The following is an 18,286-nucleotide window of genomic DNA, read 5'->3' on the forward strand; positions in this document are numbered from 1 at the left end:
AGGGAAGGAAAATTTTGGTGGGGAATTTTTATAACGACCTAATTATTTTATTAAATTTTCTTTAAAAAAAAAAAACACATAAATTTTTTTATTGTCTTGAAAAGGTTTGATGCGCGTCCTTCTTTTTTTTCTCTCTTTAAAATAAAATGTTTTTATACATAACTTATTATACTAATATAATATTTTATATCCATCTAACATGTGCTACAAAATTATTTATTTATATTCTTACATGTTTTTATTTGTAAAAAAATACAAAATATTTAGATTTTTTATTAGTCAATCCAGAAGTTGGTAAATTTATTATATATTTTTATTATAATACAATATATTCATGGGCAAATCTAGAACTTCATGTAAGAGTGAACAAGACTGAAATTTTTTAATAATTTTAGGGAGGACATTAGCAATAGTTTAAGGATATTGATAGGGAAAAATAAACCTAACCTACTTTGACCAGACGCTAGACCTCTTCGACTTTTGAACGATAATATTTCGTTATCAAAGATAAAGATATCCATCAGATAAGAATGATGACTTTTCTTATCTAAGATAATGAAAGACGACGTGGTTCAACAGGGTAAGAATAATCTTGGCACAATTTGAGAAAGTTAAGGAGTAAATCATATCCTGACAAATCTGGCAACAAATGATCTCCTTTGATCTCGCACAAAAGTATCTCCTCTGATCTCGCAAATGAACTAAGGGAAAACGGTTATAATGAGATCCGACCAGTCGATAAAGGTACGACAAAAATGATTATTAAATCACTACCTTTCTTTTAGACCTCCGGTGACTGACTTGATCGTCCGAGAATTCTTGGCAGGCACCACACCGGTGTCGTCAAGTTTCATCGATCTTCTACTCTTTTCTTTGTTGGAAAACAGTGCCGTATCGGACCGGTGGATTTTTCCTCCAATAGTTGGCGCCGTCTGTGAGAACAACGATTCCCTTAAATCAATTACTCGCAACATTTTATCCCAGCGGGACCACCGCCTTAACAAGAATTGTCTGACCCATATCCTCCCAATCTAAATGATGGGGGACAACATGAGGAGGACCGAGAAAACAATCCTTCTCACAAGTCCGAGGCAGAACAAAGCCAAGTCGGAAACCGACACAAAGAACCTCATTTACCACCTATGCGGAATCCCCAGTCTTAAACAGGTACAACCTTCTGTGTTACGGAAAAGACAGAGAAAGTTACCTATTTCGACCTACAGATTGAGGATCTCAAGGCGAAAATGAAAGATGTAATGCAGGCTATGAAAGGGAAAGGTCTTGCCGCCGTAGATGACCTGGTGCAAAAGACCAACTTGTCGTTCAGCTTCGCCGTTATGAAATGCCCATTGCCTAGCAAGTTAAGGATGCCCACGTTCGAAAGCTTCGATGGGACCAAAGATCCCCTCGATCACCTGGAAACCTTTCTAGCTCTTATGCATTTACACGCCGTGCCAGATGAAATCATGTGCCGAGCTTTTCCCACTACACTTAAGGGATCAGCAAGAGTTTAGTTCAACAAGCTGAAGCTAAGAACCATCAACACCTTCGAAGAACTGAGTAAGCAATTTGTGAGCCACTTCATTGCAGGTTAGAGGCATAGGAGGCCGGCCACCTACCTGTTTACCGTGAAACAACAGAAGGAAGAGTCGATCCGAGAATACATCACCCGATTCAACACAGAGATGTTGCAGGTAGAAGAGGTGGACAATAAGGTAGCTTTGACCACTTTCATAGGAGGACTCTAACCCTCCAGATTCTTGTTCTCCTTATCAAAAGAACCTTTCACCAACATGGCAGAGTTGTTGATCAGAGCGCAGAAACACATGAACGCTGAAGATGCCATGAATGCACGGAAGGGAAAGGAATGAGAGGACAAGAAAAGGTCTGCCCCTCTCACCAGGGATGAAAATGATACCAGTTATAAGAGATCGTTCTTCAGCCAAAGCGATAGGATATATCGTGAGGAGGACTCAGATAAGTATACCGACTAACAATTGTATTACAACTGGAATTAGCCTTATCAAGTCATTCAAAATAAAGACCAGGGGTATCTCAGTTCATCATTTTACATGGAGGGTAGCTCCCTCACGTGTTATTTTGTTTTCCAATAAAGTCACCATCACCAATGAGATGGATGACCCTCAATTTTTACGCAATAAAATATTACGTTTTCAGTTACCTACTCATGTGGTAATATTAAACTCATATTAATCCACTTATCTTATTAAAGGGACGAAAGGCTAATAACACATTCTTCCCTCATTAAAGAGATAAGAATCCAACTACTCCTTCTACACAGAAGTGTGATATAATTAAAGCTTCCTTCATTTGCTAGAGAGACGAGATGACTACCTCTCGTATTAAAAGGGTCACCCTTCTTCAAACTACACCTCTTTCCCCCATAAAGGAACGAAGGGTCAACTTCATCTTCTTCCCTCAATAAGGAGACGAAGGGTTAACTACTCCCTTATTAAAGGGAGAACTCACAACGCTCGAGCAAATCTACTTCCTTTATTAAAAGGGGCAAGAAAATAATCATCAAGCATACTTAGCCCAGTAGGACTTGGCATTCCCGACGCTTGACAAAAATCTAATTCCCTTACTAAAGGGATACAAAAGATGATAACGAGTGTCCTATATTAAAAGGACCTGAGTTGAATGAATCCCGTAATCAATATCTACGTACTATAAAGGATAGTAAATAAATGTCTTGTACTAAAAGGACTCGGGCTGAATGAATCCTGTAATCAATATCCCCGTATTATAAGGGATAGTAAATAAATGTCATGTACTAAAAGGACCCCGGCTAAATGAATCCCGTAATTAATATCCTCGTATTATAAGGGATAGTAAATAAATGTCCTGTACTAAAAGAACCCGGGTTGAATGAATCTTGTAATCAATATCTCCTTACTATAAGGGATAGTAAATAAAAATCCCTTACTAAAGGGATGAGCTAAGTAAAGTTCGTAAAATTTAATTTCCTTATTAAAGAAGTGACGACCTTAGTGAAGCTCGTACAATTTATTCTCTTACCAAGGAAAAATTACCCAAGGGAATATTGTCCAAGGGGAAGAGTACCCAAGGGTATTAAAAATAGTACCCAAGGGAAGATTACCCAACAGTATAAAAAATAGTACCCAATGGAAAAGTATCAAAGGGTACTAAAAATAGTACTCAAGAGAAGATTACCCAAGGGTACCAAAAATATTACCCAAGGGAATATTACCCAGGGGTACAAAAAATATTATCCAAGGGTACCAAAAATAGTACCCAATGGAACAGTATCCAAGGGCAGATTACCCTCGGGAAGTACCAAAAAAAAATTAAAAAAAAAATGGTTACTGTTCATGTGAACAGTACTTGATGTAATAGTATCCGCGGGAACTGTTCCCAGGGCAAGGGGGGAAAAAAAGAGAAGAAATTACTGTTCATGTGAACAATACCCGCGGGAACTGTTCCCAGGGTAAGAAAAAAAAAAATTACATTCCCAAAGCTAGACGAGCAAGCTTGGGAATGGGGGGCAACTAATAGGGAAAAATAAACCTAACCTACTTTGACTGGTCGCCAGACCTCTTCGACTTTCGAACGATAATATTTCGTTATCAAAGATAAAGATTTCTATCGAATAAGAATGATGACATTTCTTATCCAGGATAATGAAAGACGATGTGGTTCAACAGGATAAGAATAACCTTGGCACAATTTGAGAAAGTCAAAGGAGTAAATCATATCCCGACAAATCTGGCAACAAACGATCTCTTTTGATCTTGCACAAAAAGATCTCTTCTAATCTCGCAAATGAACTAAGGCCATGTTTGGTGTGGGTGAATGGAATCAAATCGAAAGGAATGGAATGCTTTTCTTTCCATTCTTGTGTTTGGTGTGAGCTATTAAAGGTGGAATCATCATTCTCCACCATTCTTGGAGAATGGTCATTCCACTAAAATCATTCCTTCTCTTTACCAATGGAATGGGCATTCCATTCCCATATGAAACATGATTAAAAAAAATTATGACAAAAAAAACCTGCTTATCATCCCGTTCTAAACCAAACCCATCGATATCTTCCGTCGTCTCCCTCCGCTGTCTTCATCCGCAGCCGGAGACAGATTCGTCTTCCTCTCTCACTACCGCCGTCGGAGACCACAACATAATACAACCCAACCCAACCCAGCCGCCTCTTTCGTCTCTAAGTGCTCGTCGATTTTCTAAGGATGATTATATATCCTTTCTAAGGAGTAGTCAGACTTGTAAGTATACGTGCATTTCTGAACGATATATAATGATGACTTATATAGAATCAATTTTGAATACTTGATTTCTGGACTATAGGTAAGGGGTACTTGTCGTCTTTTATTAATCAATTTCCCCTAGATCTAGATAGACTCATGAAGTGGGTTTAGAAAGTTCCATTTTCTATTGGACTTTCTTTCTGTGAAGCTACAATCTCCCAGAAAACGAGAACCAATTAATCAGCCGGTTTCACCTTCGTCGTCTCCCTTCGCTGTCTTCCTCCGCCGCTGGAGACAGATTCGTCTTCCTCCGCCTTCCTCTCTCACTACCCCTTATCTCACCACCACCGCCGGAGATGCCCTCCTTGCCCTAATCTTCAAGACCTTGCTTTCCCAAATTCATTTCCGACGTTAATTTTTTGTTAAATTTATTTTCTTTTCTTTTTTAAGTTAAAATTTCTTTATTCACGATAAAAGGTAAATTAATTTCATTCCAACTTTTAAATTGTTCAATCAAACACATAAATAAGAATCATCATTCCATATTTACAGCATTCCATGTTTGCAACCAAACACTAGAATGGAATGGTCAGCATGATTCCATTCCCACTCTATTTCATTCTTGCACACCAAACTAGGTCTAAGGAAAAGCGGCTATAAGAATGAGATCCAACCAGTTGATAAAGGTACGACAAAAAATGATTATTAAATTCCTGTCTTTTTTTTAGACTTCCGGTGACTGACTTGATTGTCGGAGAGCTCTTGGCATGCACCACACCGGTGCTGCCAAGCTTCATTGATAATCTACTCTTTTCTTTGCAGGAAAACGGTGTCGTATCGGATCGCGTGGATTTCTCCCCCAACAAATATATATTGAAAAAAGCAAAAAATAGCATGATATATTAGTAAAAAAAAAAAAAAAATTTATTGTCCATCCCTGAATATCTTATACATTAATGCTATATATATTAGTTATCTACTTAGTATTAAATTTATACATATTAATAATTATCTACTATTAGTTTCATTTGGTTGCATAGTAATTATATTATGCACCATTCCATGTATTAATCATTATTCATTCCATTCAATCTCATAACTAGACATGTGAGTTAAATCCGATCTAATCCAAATCCTAACCAATTAGAATATGAATAAGAACATTTATAATTTATTAGCTAAATAAAATGGATATGAATTTGGTCGAGATCTATACAAATATTATGCGTAAGTGTGTCTTTTCTATAAAATCAAAGTGAAAAAGAAAAAAAAAATCTAAACAATCTGCAGAAACAATACAGGGATGTGCAGAAACAATCTGCAAACTATAGGTGACCAAATGAGAGTTTAAATTAATAACATCTATTGAATACGGACAGCCACTACAGTTTGTATGGAATGAACTTGGAACGATGATAACGTGTATTTGTGTTTGTGCCCAAATCTCGTGAATGGCAAACTACCCGAAGAAAGGTCGTCCACGTTGCGGAGCTGTGGGCACACAGTGTCCTGAATTTGTTAAAACAGAATATACAAATTGCACACACATATACACCAAAGTATGGGTGATAGCCAATAGATCCCAGTTACATAGCACAGACACAAATTTGCAATAATTTTTATTTTATTTTTTTGTCTGTCAAAAAATTTGGAGTTCATTTGGCACAAATTTAAGAATATTTCAACTTTTAAAATATAAGAACATAATAAAAAGCCTTTTAATGGGCCACATTTATAGATTTTTATTTTTTGTCCTGGTCCACAGTAAGATATTTGTTTGCCTGTTTAATGGGCCACATTTATGATATTACTAACCTTATAATCATATGACACCACGTAGGAGAGAGAGAGAGAGAGAGAGTGTTACAGAGAGTTTAGAAGGGGGGAGAGGAGAGAGAGAGAATTACATAAAAAATATTAGTAGTTTCAGTTAAAGGCTCGTCCTGACGTCCTGGGTTGATGCCGCCTAATTCTCGGCAATGTCGCTCTCTCTCCGAGCCCCGAGATTGAAACTGTAGCCGTAAGCGACGCTCTCTTTTGCTTTCTTTTTCTTCCATCCCACATCGATCGAACGCACAAACAAACCCTCATATCCAGTCCAACACCAAATCCGATGTTCTAATCCAATTCCCTCCGATTCAATCCCCAAAACACATATTATTTATCTTCACAACAATTGGAGCTGACGAGCTCACGACATAACAACGCAGAAAAAACAGACTACACTCGCGAAGAAACAGGTACGCCTTCTATTTGTCCTTACAATTCAATCATTTTTTTTGTTTAAAATTTGAATTTTGATGCATACCCATCTCAAGTTTTATCCCGATTGTTCCCGTATTTTTTATTATTTTCTCTTGTGATCTGTGTAATTCTACTCTCATAGCGTAGATTAAAGATTGTGCAATAATGTTCTGATTCGGAATATAATGATTGGTTCTCCAATTGAATCTGTGATGTAATGATTGTTGATGTAAATTTGATTCATTGGAGAGAGTGACTGCCATTAATTGTTTTTAGTTGCACTTAGTCCATTTCACAATGTTTCAGGGGGCAATCCTGTTGGTGATCACTGTCTGTGTTGTGCAGTAAACTTGGATATATGCAGATCTTTTTGGCTTCTTGATGTAAATAGCATTTGATTTGCTCAAGATCTCATTCTCAGGAGTAGCTATTGAATCATATTCTTCTTTACTTATAGAGATGCTGAAATTAATTAAAAAAAGAGAATAGTCTGTGGATCACAAAACTGAGAGGATTGTGCATAGAATTTTAGGCAATTGTCCAATCCCACTGCCTGTAGCTGTTGCAATCTCTGTTGATGGATTGGAAATTTTAAAATAGTGTGTAGAAATTGGGATTAAGTTTATGCGGGTGAAAGAAGTAATGGAGATACTGTAGACCTACATTTGGTGAAGTTCATTCCCTGTTGTGCATTTAGTGTAATTTTGAGGGATGGAGAAGTATCAAAAGCTATAGATGCTCAAGGCTCAAAGGTACCGTTCATATGCAGCTAAATAGATCTAGGAATATAGCTGAAGCCATGGCCAGTGAGGCACCTGGTCCTTCTGGTCAAAGGATACAGCAAGAGTCACCTTCAGTTGTTTCAAATGATGGGATATCAGTGGGAAGAAATGTTAATAATATATCTTTGCAGACTGGTGAAGAATTTTCTAGGGAGTTTCTTCAGGACCATTTTCTTCCAAGAAAACTTTCAGCTGTACCTGACATGGCTCAGAACCATGAGAACAAAGTCGCACTAAATAACAAGTTGGGGTATGAGGAGCTTACCAGAATTCTTGGCTTGAAGAGGATGGATTCTGACGTAACCGAGTTTCCTTCTGCAACAGGGTCTACTGCAGAGTCTGAGAATGGGGCTTTTATGAGTCAAACATGTGAAAACCCGAAGGAAGATGGTAATTGTGGAAGTGGGCCAACAAAAGCAGCTAATGAAATGAATTGTGAAATTTATAATAAATCTGCTTCTGGATCAATCGTTCTTCCCGTGATTGTATCTGAATCCTCTCAGAACCACCAAGTTTACGGGTTAGGGGTTTCGGATGGTTCCCAATCTGGCAAGATGAAGTTCCTCTGCAGTTTTGGTGGTAAAATCTTGCCTCGGCCAGGTGACGGGAAACTTAGGTATGTTGGAGGAGAAACACGCATTATTTCTATCAGACAGAATATTTCATGGGAAGAACTTGTGAAGAAAACTTCAGAAATTTGCAACCAACATCACAATGTCAAGTACCAGCTTCCAGGTGAGGATCTTGATGCACTTATTTCTGTGTCTTCTGATGAAGATCTTCAGAATATGATTGAAGAATACCGTGGGCTTGAAATGCTTGGGGCTTCTCAACGACTCAGGATATTTTTGATTCCTTCGACCGAATCTGAAAACACATGCACCGTTGATGGAAATACTAATCAGCAGAGCAATCCTGATTATCAGTATGTTGTTGCTGTGAATGGCATAGTTGACCCTAGTCCCCATACAAACTATAATGGGCAGTCTTTTGCAAGGCCAATGGTTAAAGGAAGGGCATTTAATTCTGAAAAGCCTATATCAAACCCAAATAATCCAACTGGTCTGTTGTTGGAATTGGATGATTCTACTGTTTCTCATCGTGGAATGCCACATGCCTTTTCTGATTCACAGCTGCAGGAACACGGAGGGAGGTCTACTTACTGTAGCCAAGAAGGGATGAGCCCATCTCCTCCCTTGAACCTTGCGAAAGAACAGTTACCTTCACTGGTAGTATCTTCTGTTTTGCAAGAAAAGCCAGTGCAACTGCGTGGGAGTATTGAATTTGTCAATCCTCAACTCCAAGTTAAATTACTGAATGTAGAGCCTAAACCATCCCACAGAACAAAGGATTTACTGAATTGTTCTTTTGGTTCAGATTCATTTAGCAGGGCTGAATATACTTGCAAAGATGCTAATGGTACTGGCGAGAAATACCACATGGCAAAAGGAGATGCAAGTACATACAATTTTATGATTCAAAACCATAATGAGAAAAATCCTTTCACTAATGACATGATGAATGGGTTTGATGAAGACCCTCATTCACATCAGGGTGGAAAGCTTTGCGAGAGCAGGTCACCTGCAACTGCCGTGGAATACACAAACAAATCACCAAACATCAGTCATGACCGAATTTCTATTCCTTGTGTTAATACTCCAACACAAGAGCTACAAGTCTCCAGAGGCATGGTTCCTGCATCATCAATGATTGATTTAAAACCTTTTGCGGATACAATGATGCAGCAAAACGAAAACCAGAAATTAGAAGATGTCCCAATTGAGCTCATTGTCAAGGGCCAAAGAACGGTCAAGGTTCAGCAGTCTCGTGATGAGAATTCTTCAACTGATTTACTTTGTGGATTATCCAATGACATAGTTTCTCATGAATCCTCCGTGCTACTGCCTGTTGCCTGCCAGAAGGATATGGTTCTACAGGAAACCATGCTAAAAAGCTTTGATGATTTGTACCCATCTGCAGTTAGTAATGATGCTGGCCTGAAGACTGACTTGAATGGGAAGGATTTGAATCTCCAAGAACCCATGCTTATAAGTACGTTCCCATCTGCAGAATGCTGTGACAATCCTGGTGAAATTTCCACTTTGTTGCAGAATCAAACCAAAGATGCTGGCCTTAGAAGAGATGTTTCACTCCTTGATGATGACTTTGTCAGTTACCCCGATCAGAAGGCCGGAAAGCCAGACCTTGGAGGATGCTCTAGTGAAAAGCGTAAGCTAGAAGAATTTCCAGTCAATAAGTACAGTGAGCAAAATCACCTGAAGTCGGTAGTTGATGCGGAAGATGTGGTTGATAGCATAAACCATGGCATCAAATCTTCCTTTGCAGCTGTGCCACATATGATAGATGCAACCGTTAGTGGAATTATGTCCCCTAGTGCTACAGAGGCCGAGGGTGGTGTTTTTCCAGAGTCTGACTTTGAGGTGATTTTGAATTGTTAGTTGATTATTGTATTTCTAGTTTTGTAGTTTTTGTATCTACCTTTAGTTTAGAGTTGTTTTTTTGTTTTGTGCAGGATGCCAAAGCTGATTATGGAGACAAGGATGAACCTTTTAGTGACGCAATGATAGCTGAAATGGAAGCTGATATATATGGTTTGCAGGTCTACACTGCTTTCTTACTTCATTCATGCCTGGTTTTAATATGTTTTCTCTTAGTTAACATGTGTTGGTTTTTTCAACGTTGATGAAAATTATTAGGGAAAATAACTCTACTCAGATTAAAAGCTCTTTTATTATCTGGCTTATTCATGCAGTAGGCCATACAAATTCTTCTCAAAAGAGAAACTATTGCTTTCTTCATGAGCATGAAGAATGTTATTTTTATTTCTCCATTTCGAATGTTGCTAATGATTTATTTTTAGAGTAAGATTACTGAAATTCAGAAACTAGTATATCTAGTAAGATGATTCCTGTCACCATTTTGTGCTTGCTTTTTTTTTTTTTTAATCCTAAATTTTTCAAGTTGAAGCAGTTTGATACATCTTAAATCTAAATCAGAGAGTCTCCTTTTTTGCTAGCTGTAAGTTCCGGCTCCCAACTTTGAGTGGATATAGGTAGTTTGACTCTAAGTTGGTTAGGGCTTGAGTCATATCCTGTTACTCACCAATTAATCAGGGAGCTGATCCCAGCCTTTCATCATTTAAAAAAGTCTAGTTTGTGCTTATAACATTGGGTAGAAAGAGAGAATTGTAATTTACGGACATTCTTTAACTTATTTTGTGTAGGGCATCTATTCTCTTATATATTTTCATGCAGTTATATGCCCTTCTCCCCTAATTCTCCAACTTTTCTGCCATGCTGACTTTTACTTCTTTCTATAAATTCGTTCTCTACCTTGAATTGGAGGAATCTTCTCAGTATAGATCTCAGGTCATAGAGCTCTCTCTCTCTCTCTCAGTTTCTTTGGTAGAAGGAAATTATACAGGACACAAGCTCATACCTCCAAGACACGTAAAATCGTCAAAGGTTAACTTCAAAAGGTTTGGCGGACACACACTTCCTCAAGTTCTATCCTCTTTTATAATATATAATGCAGGCTGGTAATAAATCCACAGCTTGGTTGCCTTCTCAAAAGATATGGGAAACTTTAACCTACACGTTTGCCTGCCTAATTATTTTCCCGAAATCTTAAATAAGATTCTAAATTTTCCATGGTGTTGCCTGCTGTTCAATCATCACAGTACTTGGAACATTTTCTGCATCTCTTACCCAAAAAAAATTAAAAAAATAATAATCTGCATCTCCTTCAACATAAACTTTTCAATATTGCTTCTTCTCAGCAACTGAATGACCATTTTTGTTGTCTCTAGCAAAGGAACAGAGATTTTCACAATCTACATTGTCTGAGCTACATTAGGCAGCACAAATTGCAGCAGAAACCATGTTCTTTTTTCATCCGTTACAATTCAGCTTGGTCCAATCATTTATGCCTTGCTGGCATCAACAAATGTCGTTTCCTCTTCCTTTGAATATAAATAGGCAAATAGGATTCTAATCAAAATTAGGAGGAAAGCCATGTTTATAGTCCATGTACATTGTGGTGGCTTCAAAATAATCCCATAGGGTTAGGAGAGCCTTCTTTAATTAATAATTTATTTTACAGCCTGAGCATGCCTATTAATTTAGTTACAGCATCCAAGTATTGATGACACCTTAGCATCCCTAGCCCTTGTCTTCCAAAAGTGGTTGACAATCCTAATTATCAAAAAAAAGAAAAACAAAAAGTGGTTGACAATCCTGTTCTCATTGATTGGGTTTGTTCAATTATTATTATTATTATTATTATTATTTATCATTTTCTAGATGTCTGCATAAATTCATTCTGATAAAATCATATACATGCATATGCATGTGCTATGTTATATGACTATGTGAATGTGGGTCAGCCTGTTAGATGTCAGTATGTATCTAATGTTGGATTTAGCAAATCCTCAAACGCAATGACACAAGGGAATAACTAAATAATCATATTTCTGAATATGCTTATTTTATTTTGTAGGATAAAATGATGTTCTTACTTTATGTAACATATACGTTCAATTTGGATACTTCATTCCCGTTGAAGCAATAATATAAGGAAAATAACACAATAAGAGTTTTATATGTACAATTAGTAAAATTGAATTATTAAATATGCTTGTTAGGTGCATGTCTGATCAGATACGTTGGACACCTTGCCATACCCATACTGAAGTGTTCATCTATCCTATACTGATACGTCACTCACTTAGAAGAGTTCATGTAACATAGTTTGCATGGCCTTATGGTTTTCTGAATTCATACTACCCGTCTTATTACTACTACATCTTTCTGCATGGCCTTATGGTTTTTTGAATTCATACTCCCATCTTATTACTACTTCATCTTTTTCTCCATGTTGAAACAATTTTTTGTTAGCTGACTGATTACTGGATGAATTAATTTGGCAAGAGTTAAAGACACCAGACGTTCTGATTATAGTTCCATTAGATTATTTAATTAGATATTTTGTAAAATAAAAGAAATAAATATACCCACACAATTATAGTTTGTAGCTCATTTTTTTCCTTGTTGATTTTGAGATCTTGCCAAGTTTTTGATCCTTAACTTTAGCTGCCATATGCAACTGAATATTTCAGATGCTGATTTACAGATCATAAAGAATGCTGACATTGAAGAATTGCGGGAGTTAGGTTCTGGTACATATGGAACTGTTTACCATGGGAAGTGGCGTGGAACTGATGTTGCAATCAAGAGAATAAAAAAGAGCTGCTTTGCCGGGAGATCATCAGAGCAAGAACGGTTGGTGGGTCCCTGCATATCTCCTTGTTGGCAAACTCTCTTGATGTAGTAGTTGCCTTTTCTCCCTTGCTCCCAAATGGTTTTCGTTGTTGTAACATGTCTGATATTTATGCTTTTGCCCATAACAGACTAGAGACTTCTGGAGAGAGGCACAGATCCTCTCAAATCTTCATCATCCAAATGTGCTCGCATTTTATGGGGTGGTACCAGACGGGGCTGGGGGAACCTTGGCAACTGTAACTGAATTTATGGTGAATGGGTCACTTGGGCATGTCCTACTTAAGAAGGATAGGTGAACAAGCCCCCATTTCTCTCTTGTACATTTGTCTTCATTTATTTATAACTTGATGGCATTCTGGGATTCTTTATGCAGATCACTTGATTGTCGTAGAAAGCTGATAATTGCCATGGATGCAGCTTTTGGCATGGAATATTTGCATTCAAAAAATATTGTCCATTTTGATCTTAAGTGTGACAATTTGCTAGTCAATCTGAGGGATCCTCAGAGACCCATCTGTAAGGTAATTTGGAAACTAAGTGTCTTCTGAATCCATGCAAAGGGAAGAGATATATGCACTTACAGTCTTTCAGTTTTTGTTAGATTTCAGTAAAATGCTCATTTCAATTACTGGTTTTATTTATTTACTTTTTATTTATAATTCTGATGTCTTTATTATTATTATTTTTTGATAAATAAAAATTTATTAAAAAAAACTCAATAGGGGAGCGGATCCCAAGAAAATACAAAAGACCCCAAAGGTCTCGAGCCTTCAAGGAGGCCAAAAAGTCAACAATTTCCTCCAACGGTCTCCCTGAAATCCAACAAAAAAGAGTGGAAAGAATCAAGAATTTAAGCACCGAAATTGACAACGCCTTTCCTTCAAAGTATCTCCTATTCCTTTCAAGCCAAATACACCACCACACACAAAGCGGCGTAGCCCTCCACGCATCCTGACTGTGAGCCCCTGCAGGACAACCTCTCCACGCCTCAATCAACCCTCGAGCGGATCTTGGCATAACCCAAGAAAACCCAAATAAGCTAAGCATCAAATCCCAACACTCTCTAGCCAAAGAGCAATGAATGAGAAGGTGATCCACAAATTCCTCATCACGAAGACACAAATAACAACGATTGACCACCACCTGGCTTCTCCTTCTCAAATTATCCTGGGTTAAGATCCTACCCAGAACCGAAGTCCACACAAAGAAAGCCACCTTGAGAGGAGCCTTGGAACGCCAAACAGACTTTTAAGGAAAACGGACTCCATGATCAAATGAGAGGCACCTGAAGAAAGACCTCACCTCAAAACGCCCCTGGGAGTTTGCAACCCAAGACCAACAATCCGAATCCTCCTCCACAATCCTCTGGCGATACAACAGCTCCAAGAAACGAATGGCCTCCTCGATCTCCCAATCCTGAAAGAAACGCCTAAATCGAACATCCCAAACCAGTCTCCCATTATTAAGATGATAACAGTTAACCACCATGGCCTGCCTATCCGAAGCAATCCTGTAAAGTTGAGGAAAGGCGAGAGCGAGAGGAACATCACCACACAACACATCTTCCCAAAAACAAATCCTCCTCCCATCTCTAAAGACGAAACCGAATATGCTTGGAAAATTCATCCTAACCCTTCCGAATAAATTTCCAAACCCCTACCACCCGAGGATCTCTAACTTCCAATGAACACCATCCTCCTCTCATCTCCCCAAAACGACAAGCCACCTCCCTCCTCCAAAGCCAATGTCTCTCCACATCAAACCTCCACAACCATTTCCCAAGGAGGGCCTTATTAAAAGGCACCAATTGACGGAGACCTAACCCACCATTCTGAATTGGCTTGAAACCTAATCCCAACGCACCAAATGAAACTTAAACTCTTCACCTCTACCACCCCACAGAAAATTACGCTGCAACCTCTCAATCCTCTCCGCAACTGAAGAGGGAATTTGAAAAAGAGAGATAAAATAAGTGAGAAGGCAAGAGAGGGTGCTTTTAATCAGAGTGACCCTGCCACCCTTGGAAAGATACTGCTTCTTCCAACCCGCCAACCTTCTCTCAAATCTATCCACTACTGGATCCCAAATCCCCACACATCTCGAAGGAGCACCCAGAGGCAAACCTAAGTAAGAAATGGGAAATGAACCAGTACAACAACCAAGAATGTCAGCAAAAGTCTCAATCTCAGGGACCTCCCCAACCGGCACCAAAACACTAATGCCCACATTCACCTTAAGGCCGGAGACAACTTGGAACCAAATCAAAACATATCTCAAATATCTAATCTGGGACATATTCGCATCACAAAGAACTAAAGTGTCATCAGCAAACATCAAATGAGAGATCTCCAACTGAGAAACAACATCCCTGTCCACCCAAAAGCCCCTCAAAAGACCTAACTTGGTAGCCCTTCTCATCAATCTACTAAGGGCCTCCATCACAAACAAGAACAAAAAGGGGGAAAGAGGATCCCCCTGTCTCAAGCCCCTTGAGCTAGAGAAAAAACCGGTAGGAGCACAATTAACAAGGATCGAAAAGCGAGCACTAGAAATACAAAAATGTATACATCTCCTCCACCTATCATCTAACCCAATCCTCTCCATCAGGTACAGAAGAAAGCTCCAACTTACATGGTCATACGCCTTCTCAATGTCCAACTTACAAAGAACACCCGAGAGCCCACTACGCAATCTGGAGTCCACACACTCACTCGCAATAAGGACTGAATCCAAAATCTGACGGCCTCCTACAAAAGCGTTTTGAGAGTCCGAAATGATGCCATCCAAAACTTTCCTCAATCTTGAAGCTAGCACCTTGGCAATCAACTTGTAGATACAACCCACCAAACTAATAGGGCGAAAATCCCCAACGCCCCCCCCCCCCCCCCCCCCCCCATATTTTTCGGAATGAGAGCAATGAACGTGGCATTCAAGCTTTTCTCAAAAGATCCCCGAGAATGGAAAGCATGGAAAGTGCCCATCATCTCCCCTTTAACCACCTCCCAACACTCGAGAAGAAATCTCATGGTGAAACCATCTGGACTTGGGGCCTTATCCCCATTGCAGCTCTTTAAAACAATCAGAACTTCCACCTCAGAAAAAGGCAACTCCAAGCCCAAGCACTCCTCCTCAGAAATAGAGTTAAACTGCAACCCTTCAAGCAAAGGTCTCCACTCAACAGTCTCTGTGAACAAATTCTCAAAAAACTCAGAAAATCCTTTGAAGATCTCCTCCTCCTTATAATAAACAACCCTCTCAACCCTAATCCTCCCTATATGATTGCCTCTTTTATGAGCATTGGCCAATCTGTGGAAAATTTTTGTGTTTCTATCCCCCTCCTTAAGCCACAAGGCTTGAGATTTTTGCCTCCATGAGATCTCCTCCATTATAGCAATCTCAGAAAATTCCACCTTGCACTCCGCCCTCCTAACCTTCAAAGCTTCCACCAAATCCCCTTGACCCTCCATCCGGTCAATAGCCGCAATCTCAGCAAGAACCCGATTTTTTCTCCACTCCAGATTCCCAAAGACCTCTTTATTCCAAGTTTTAAGATTCTCCTTTAAGAGACGCAATCTGCCTGCAAGCACATGACTAGGGGTGCCAACCACACCATACCCCTCCCACCAAAGACGGACCTTCTCCAGAAAGCCCTCAGCCCGCAGCCACATATTCTCGAATATGAAAGGAGAACGTCTACTACACAACCTGCCACAATCCAACATCAACGGAACATGGTCAGAGATAGGACGAGCCAAAGTAGCCTGAACAATATCAGAGAACCTCTCCTCCCATTCCCCCGACACAAGGAATCTGTCAATCCGAGAAAGGGTAGGGGGAGAGTGACCACTGGACCAAGTAAACGGCCCTCCAATCAAAGGCAAATCAACCAGCCCAAACTCATCAATAAACTCCGAGAAAGCTTCCATATCAGATGTCCACCTACATCCTGTTGACCTTTCAAACAGAGAGCGAACAACATTGAAGTCCCCTCCAATACACCAAGGCAAACACCATCGACTTCTAATCTCCCCCAAAATTTCAATTAGTGACGGCATTTAAAGGATAGAACAAAAATTAAACAATCAATTTCGTTTTCCATACGAGTATTAACACAAACCATTTTGTATTTGTTATAATGGAGTCATTATCAAAAACAAAACAAAAAACAAAAAATAAAGCATTCACCTAGAATGATAATAAGCAACTGAAAAATATGTCATTTCTTGACATCCAAAAATTGATATTACACAGCGACATGTAAGCTATAAAGAGCCAAGTAAAAGGATCAATTTATTATTTAGCAAACTGGACGACAAAAATGGATATTCTCTCTTATGAGCTGTGTATCAGATATACCTTCCAACATCTGGGCTAGATGCCGTAACATGATGATACTTTGAACTTTGAGCTTTGTGGAATTTCACATGGAGTGTTTATGCAATTCCACTTCTAAGATTAGTGTTCATTCCAATATTACTGATGGTTTCGAGGGTTGGTATTTGCAGGTTGGAGACTTTGGACTGTCCAGAATCAAACGGAATACTCTAATTTCAGGTGGCGTGCGAGGTACTCTTCCGTGGATGGCACCAGAATTGTTGAATGGTAACAGCGTCCGGGTTTCTGAAAAGGTTAGGAAACTCTAAATTATTTTTTGTCAAGCTTCATAGCAATTTATAGGTATGAATGGCGTCACAAAGAAATCGGCAATGTGATTTCATGTTTTTGACAGGTTGATGTTTTCTCTTTTGGCATTGCAATGTGGGAGATCCTAACAGGGGAGGAACCATATACAGATATGCATTGTGGGGCAATCATAGGTAAGTTTGTGTCAATTACCTAATCACACCAAGTAATGATTATGAATTAGGAAAGGATCTAGGGCTATTAAAGCATTCTTGAAATGAAATTATTTTCGTCTTTATGAAAATTCAATACACTAGTTCATTCTATAAATTACTTCATTTTTTGCAAGTGTAAAATAAACATGATAGGATCAACAATGGTGATAGCTGAGTTGCTGAATTGGTATTTTCTTTTTGTCCTTCTAAAAGAATTTTCTCATTTGTAAATTATGAGTGAAGGCGGAATTTTGAAGAATACTCTACGACCGACTATTCCAGAACGATGTGATCCTGAGTGGAGGAAGCTAATGGAAGAGTGCTGGTCGGCTGACCCGGAAGCTCGGCCATCATTTACCGAGATAGCAAATAGGTTGCGATCTATATCCGCGGTACTCCAGTCAAAGGGACATAATAATCTGGCAGGAAAGTTGAAGCCCAAAGAAACCGTGTAAATTAAAAGAACATATACGTGCCTGTTTCATTCTTTAGTGGGCAAGATTGTCTAGTATCTACAGTGGAAGAAGCCCTTCTCTGAAGGAAAATGAGGATGAGATCATGCATGGAATCAACTGGAAATGTTATATCTCTATCTTTTTGGTTGGTGGCACGATCTTTTCGACCATCCTCACCCTTGTAATTAGTGTTATATATATATGTTCATTTGTTCATTCTTTTAAAATAGAGAAAACCTTCTTCAGGTTGTAATGTTGAGTGATGAAGATAGCACATACAGTTCACTTATTAGATTCCTCTAAATGTTTTTGCCCAAAGACAAATGTATACATGTATCATACTCGAAAAGGAATAGAATATGTCGTTGGTTTTTGCTTCACATCTGAGGCCTAATTGTTTCCTCTGGGTTGCGGACCAAGGTGGTATGC

At 38.9% G+C, this 18,286-nt stretch overlaps 1 protein-coding gene across 2 annotated transcripts; it reads left to right on the forward strand.

Moving 5' to 3' along the window:
• Positions 1-6,084: 6,084 nt before the first annotated feature.
• On the forward strand, positions 6,085-18,237 carry LOC132269113 (uncharacterized). Of its 2 annotated transcripts, XM_059770153.1 has the most exons (9): positions 6,090-6,478; positions 6,789-9,705; positions 9,798-9,884; positions 12,416-12,568; positions 12,693-12,856; positions 12,938-13,085; positions 17,070-17,192; positions 17,294-17,381; positions 17,646-18,237. In XM_059770153.1, the coding sequence occupies exons 2-9, from the start codon at positions 7,246-7,248 to the stop codon at positions 17,855-17,857; spliced, it is 3,435 nt and encodes a 1,144-aa protein (XP_059626136.1). In that variant the 5' UTR covers positions 6,090-6,478; positions 6,789-7,245; the 3' UTR covers positions 17,858-18,237. The 2 variants fall into 2 exon arrangements, 1 of the variants encoding a protein (XP_059626136.1); XR_009469421.1 differs by lacking the exons at positions 17,070-17,192; positions 17,294-17,381; positions 17,646-18,237 and having other exon boundaries at positions 6,085-6,478; positions 12,416-12,564; positions 12,938-13,076.
• The last annotated feature ends 49 nt before the right edge of the window (positions 18,238-18,286 follow it).

This window comes from Cornus florida, unplaced genomic scaffold (genome assembly GCF_030987335.1).
Source record: "Cornus florida cultivar Cherokee Brave unplaced genomic scaffold, ASM3098733v1 CherokeeBrave_3.0.0_Hap2_Chr08, whole genome shotgun sequence".
NCBI lineage: Eukaryota > Viridiplantae > Streptophyta > Magnoliopsida > Cornales > Cornaceae > Cornus > Cornus florida.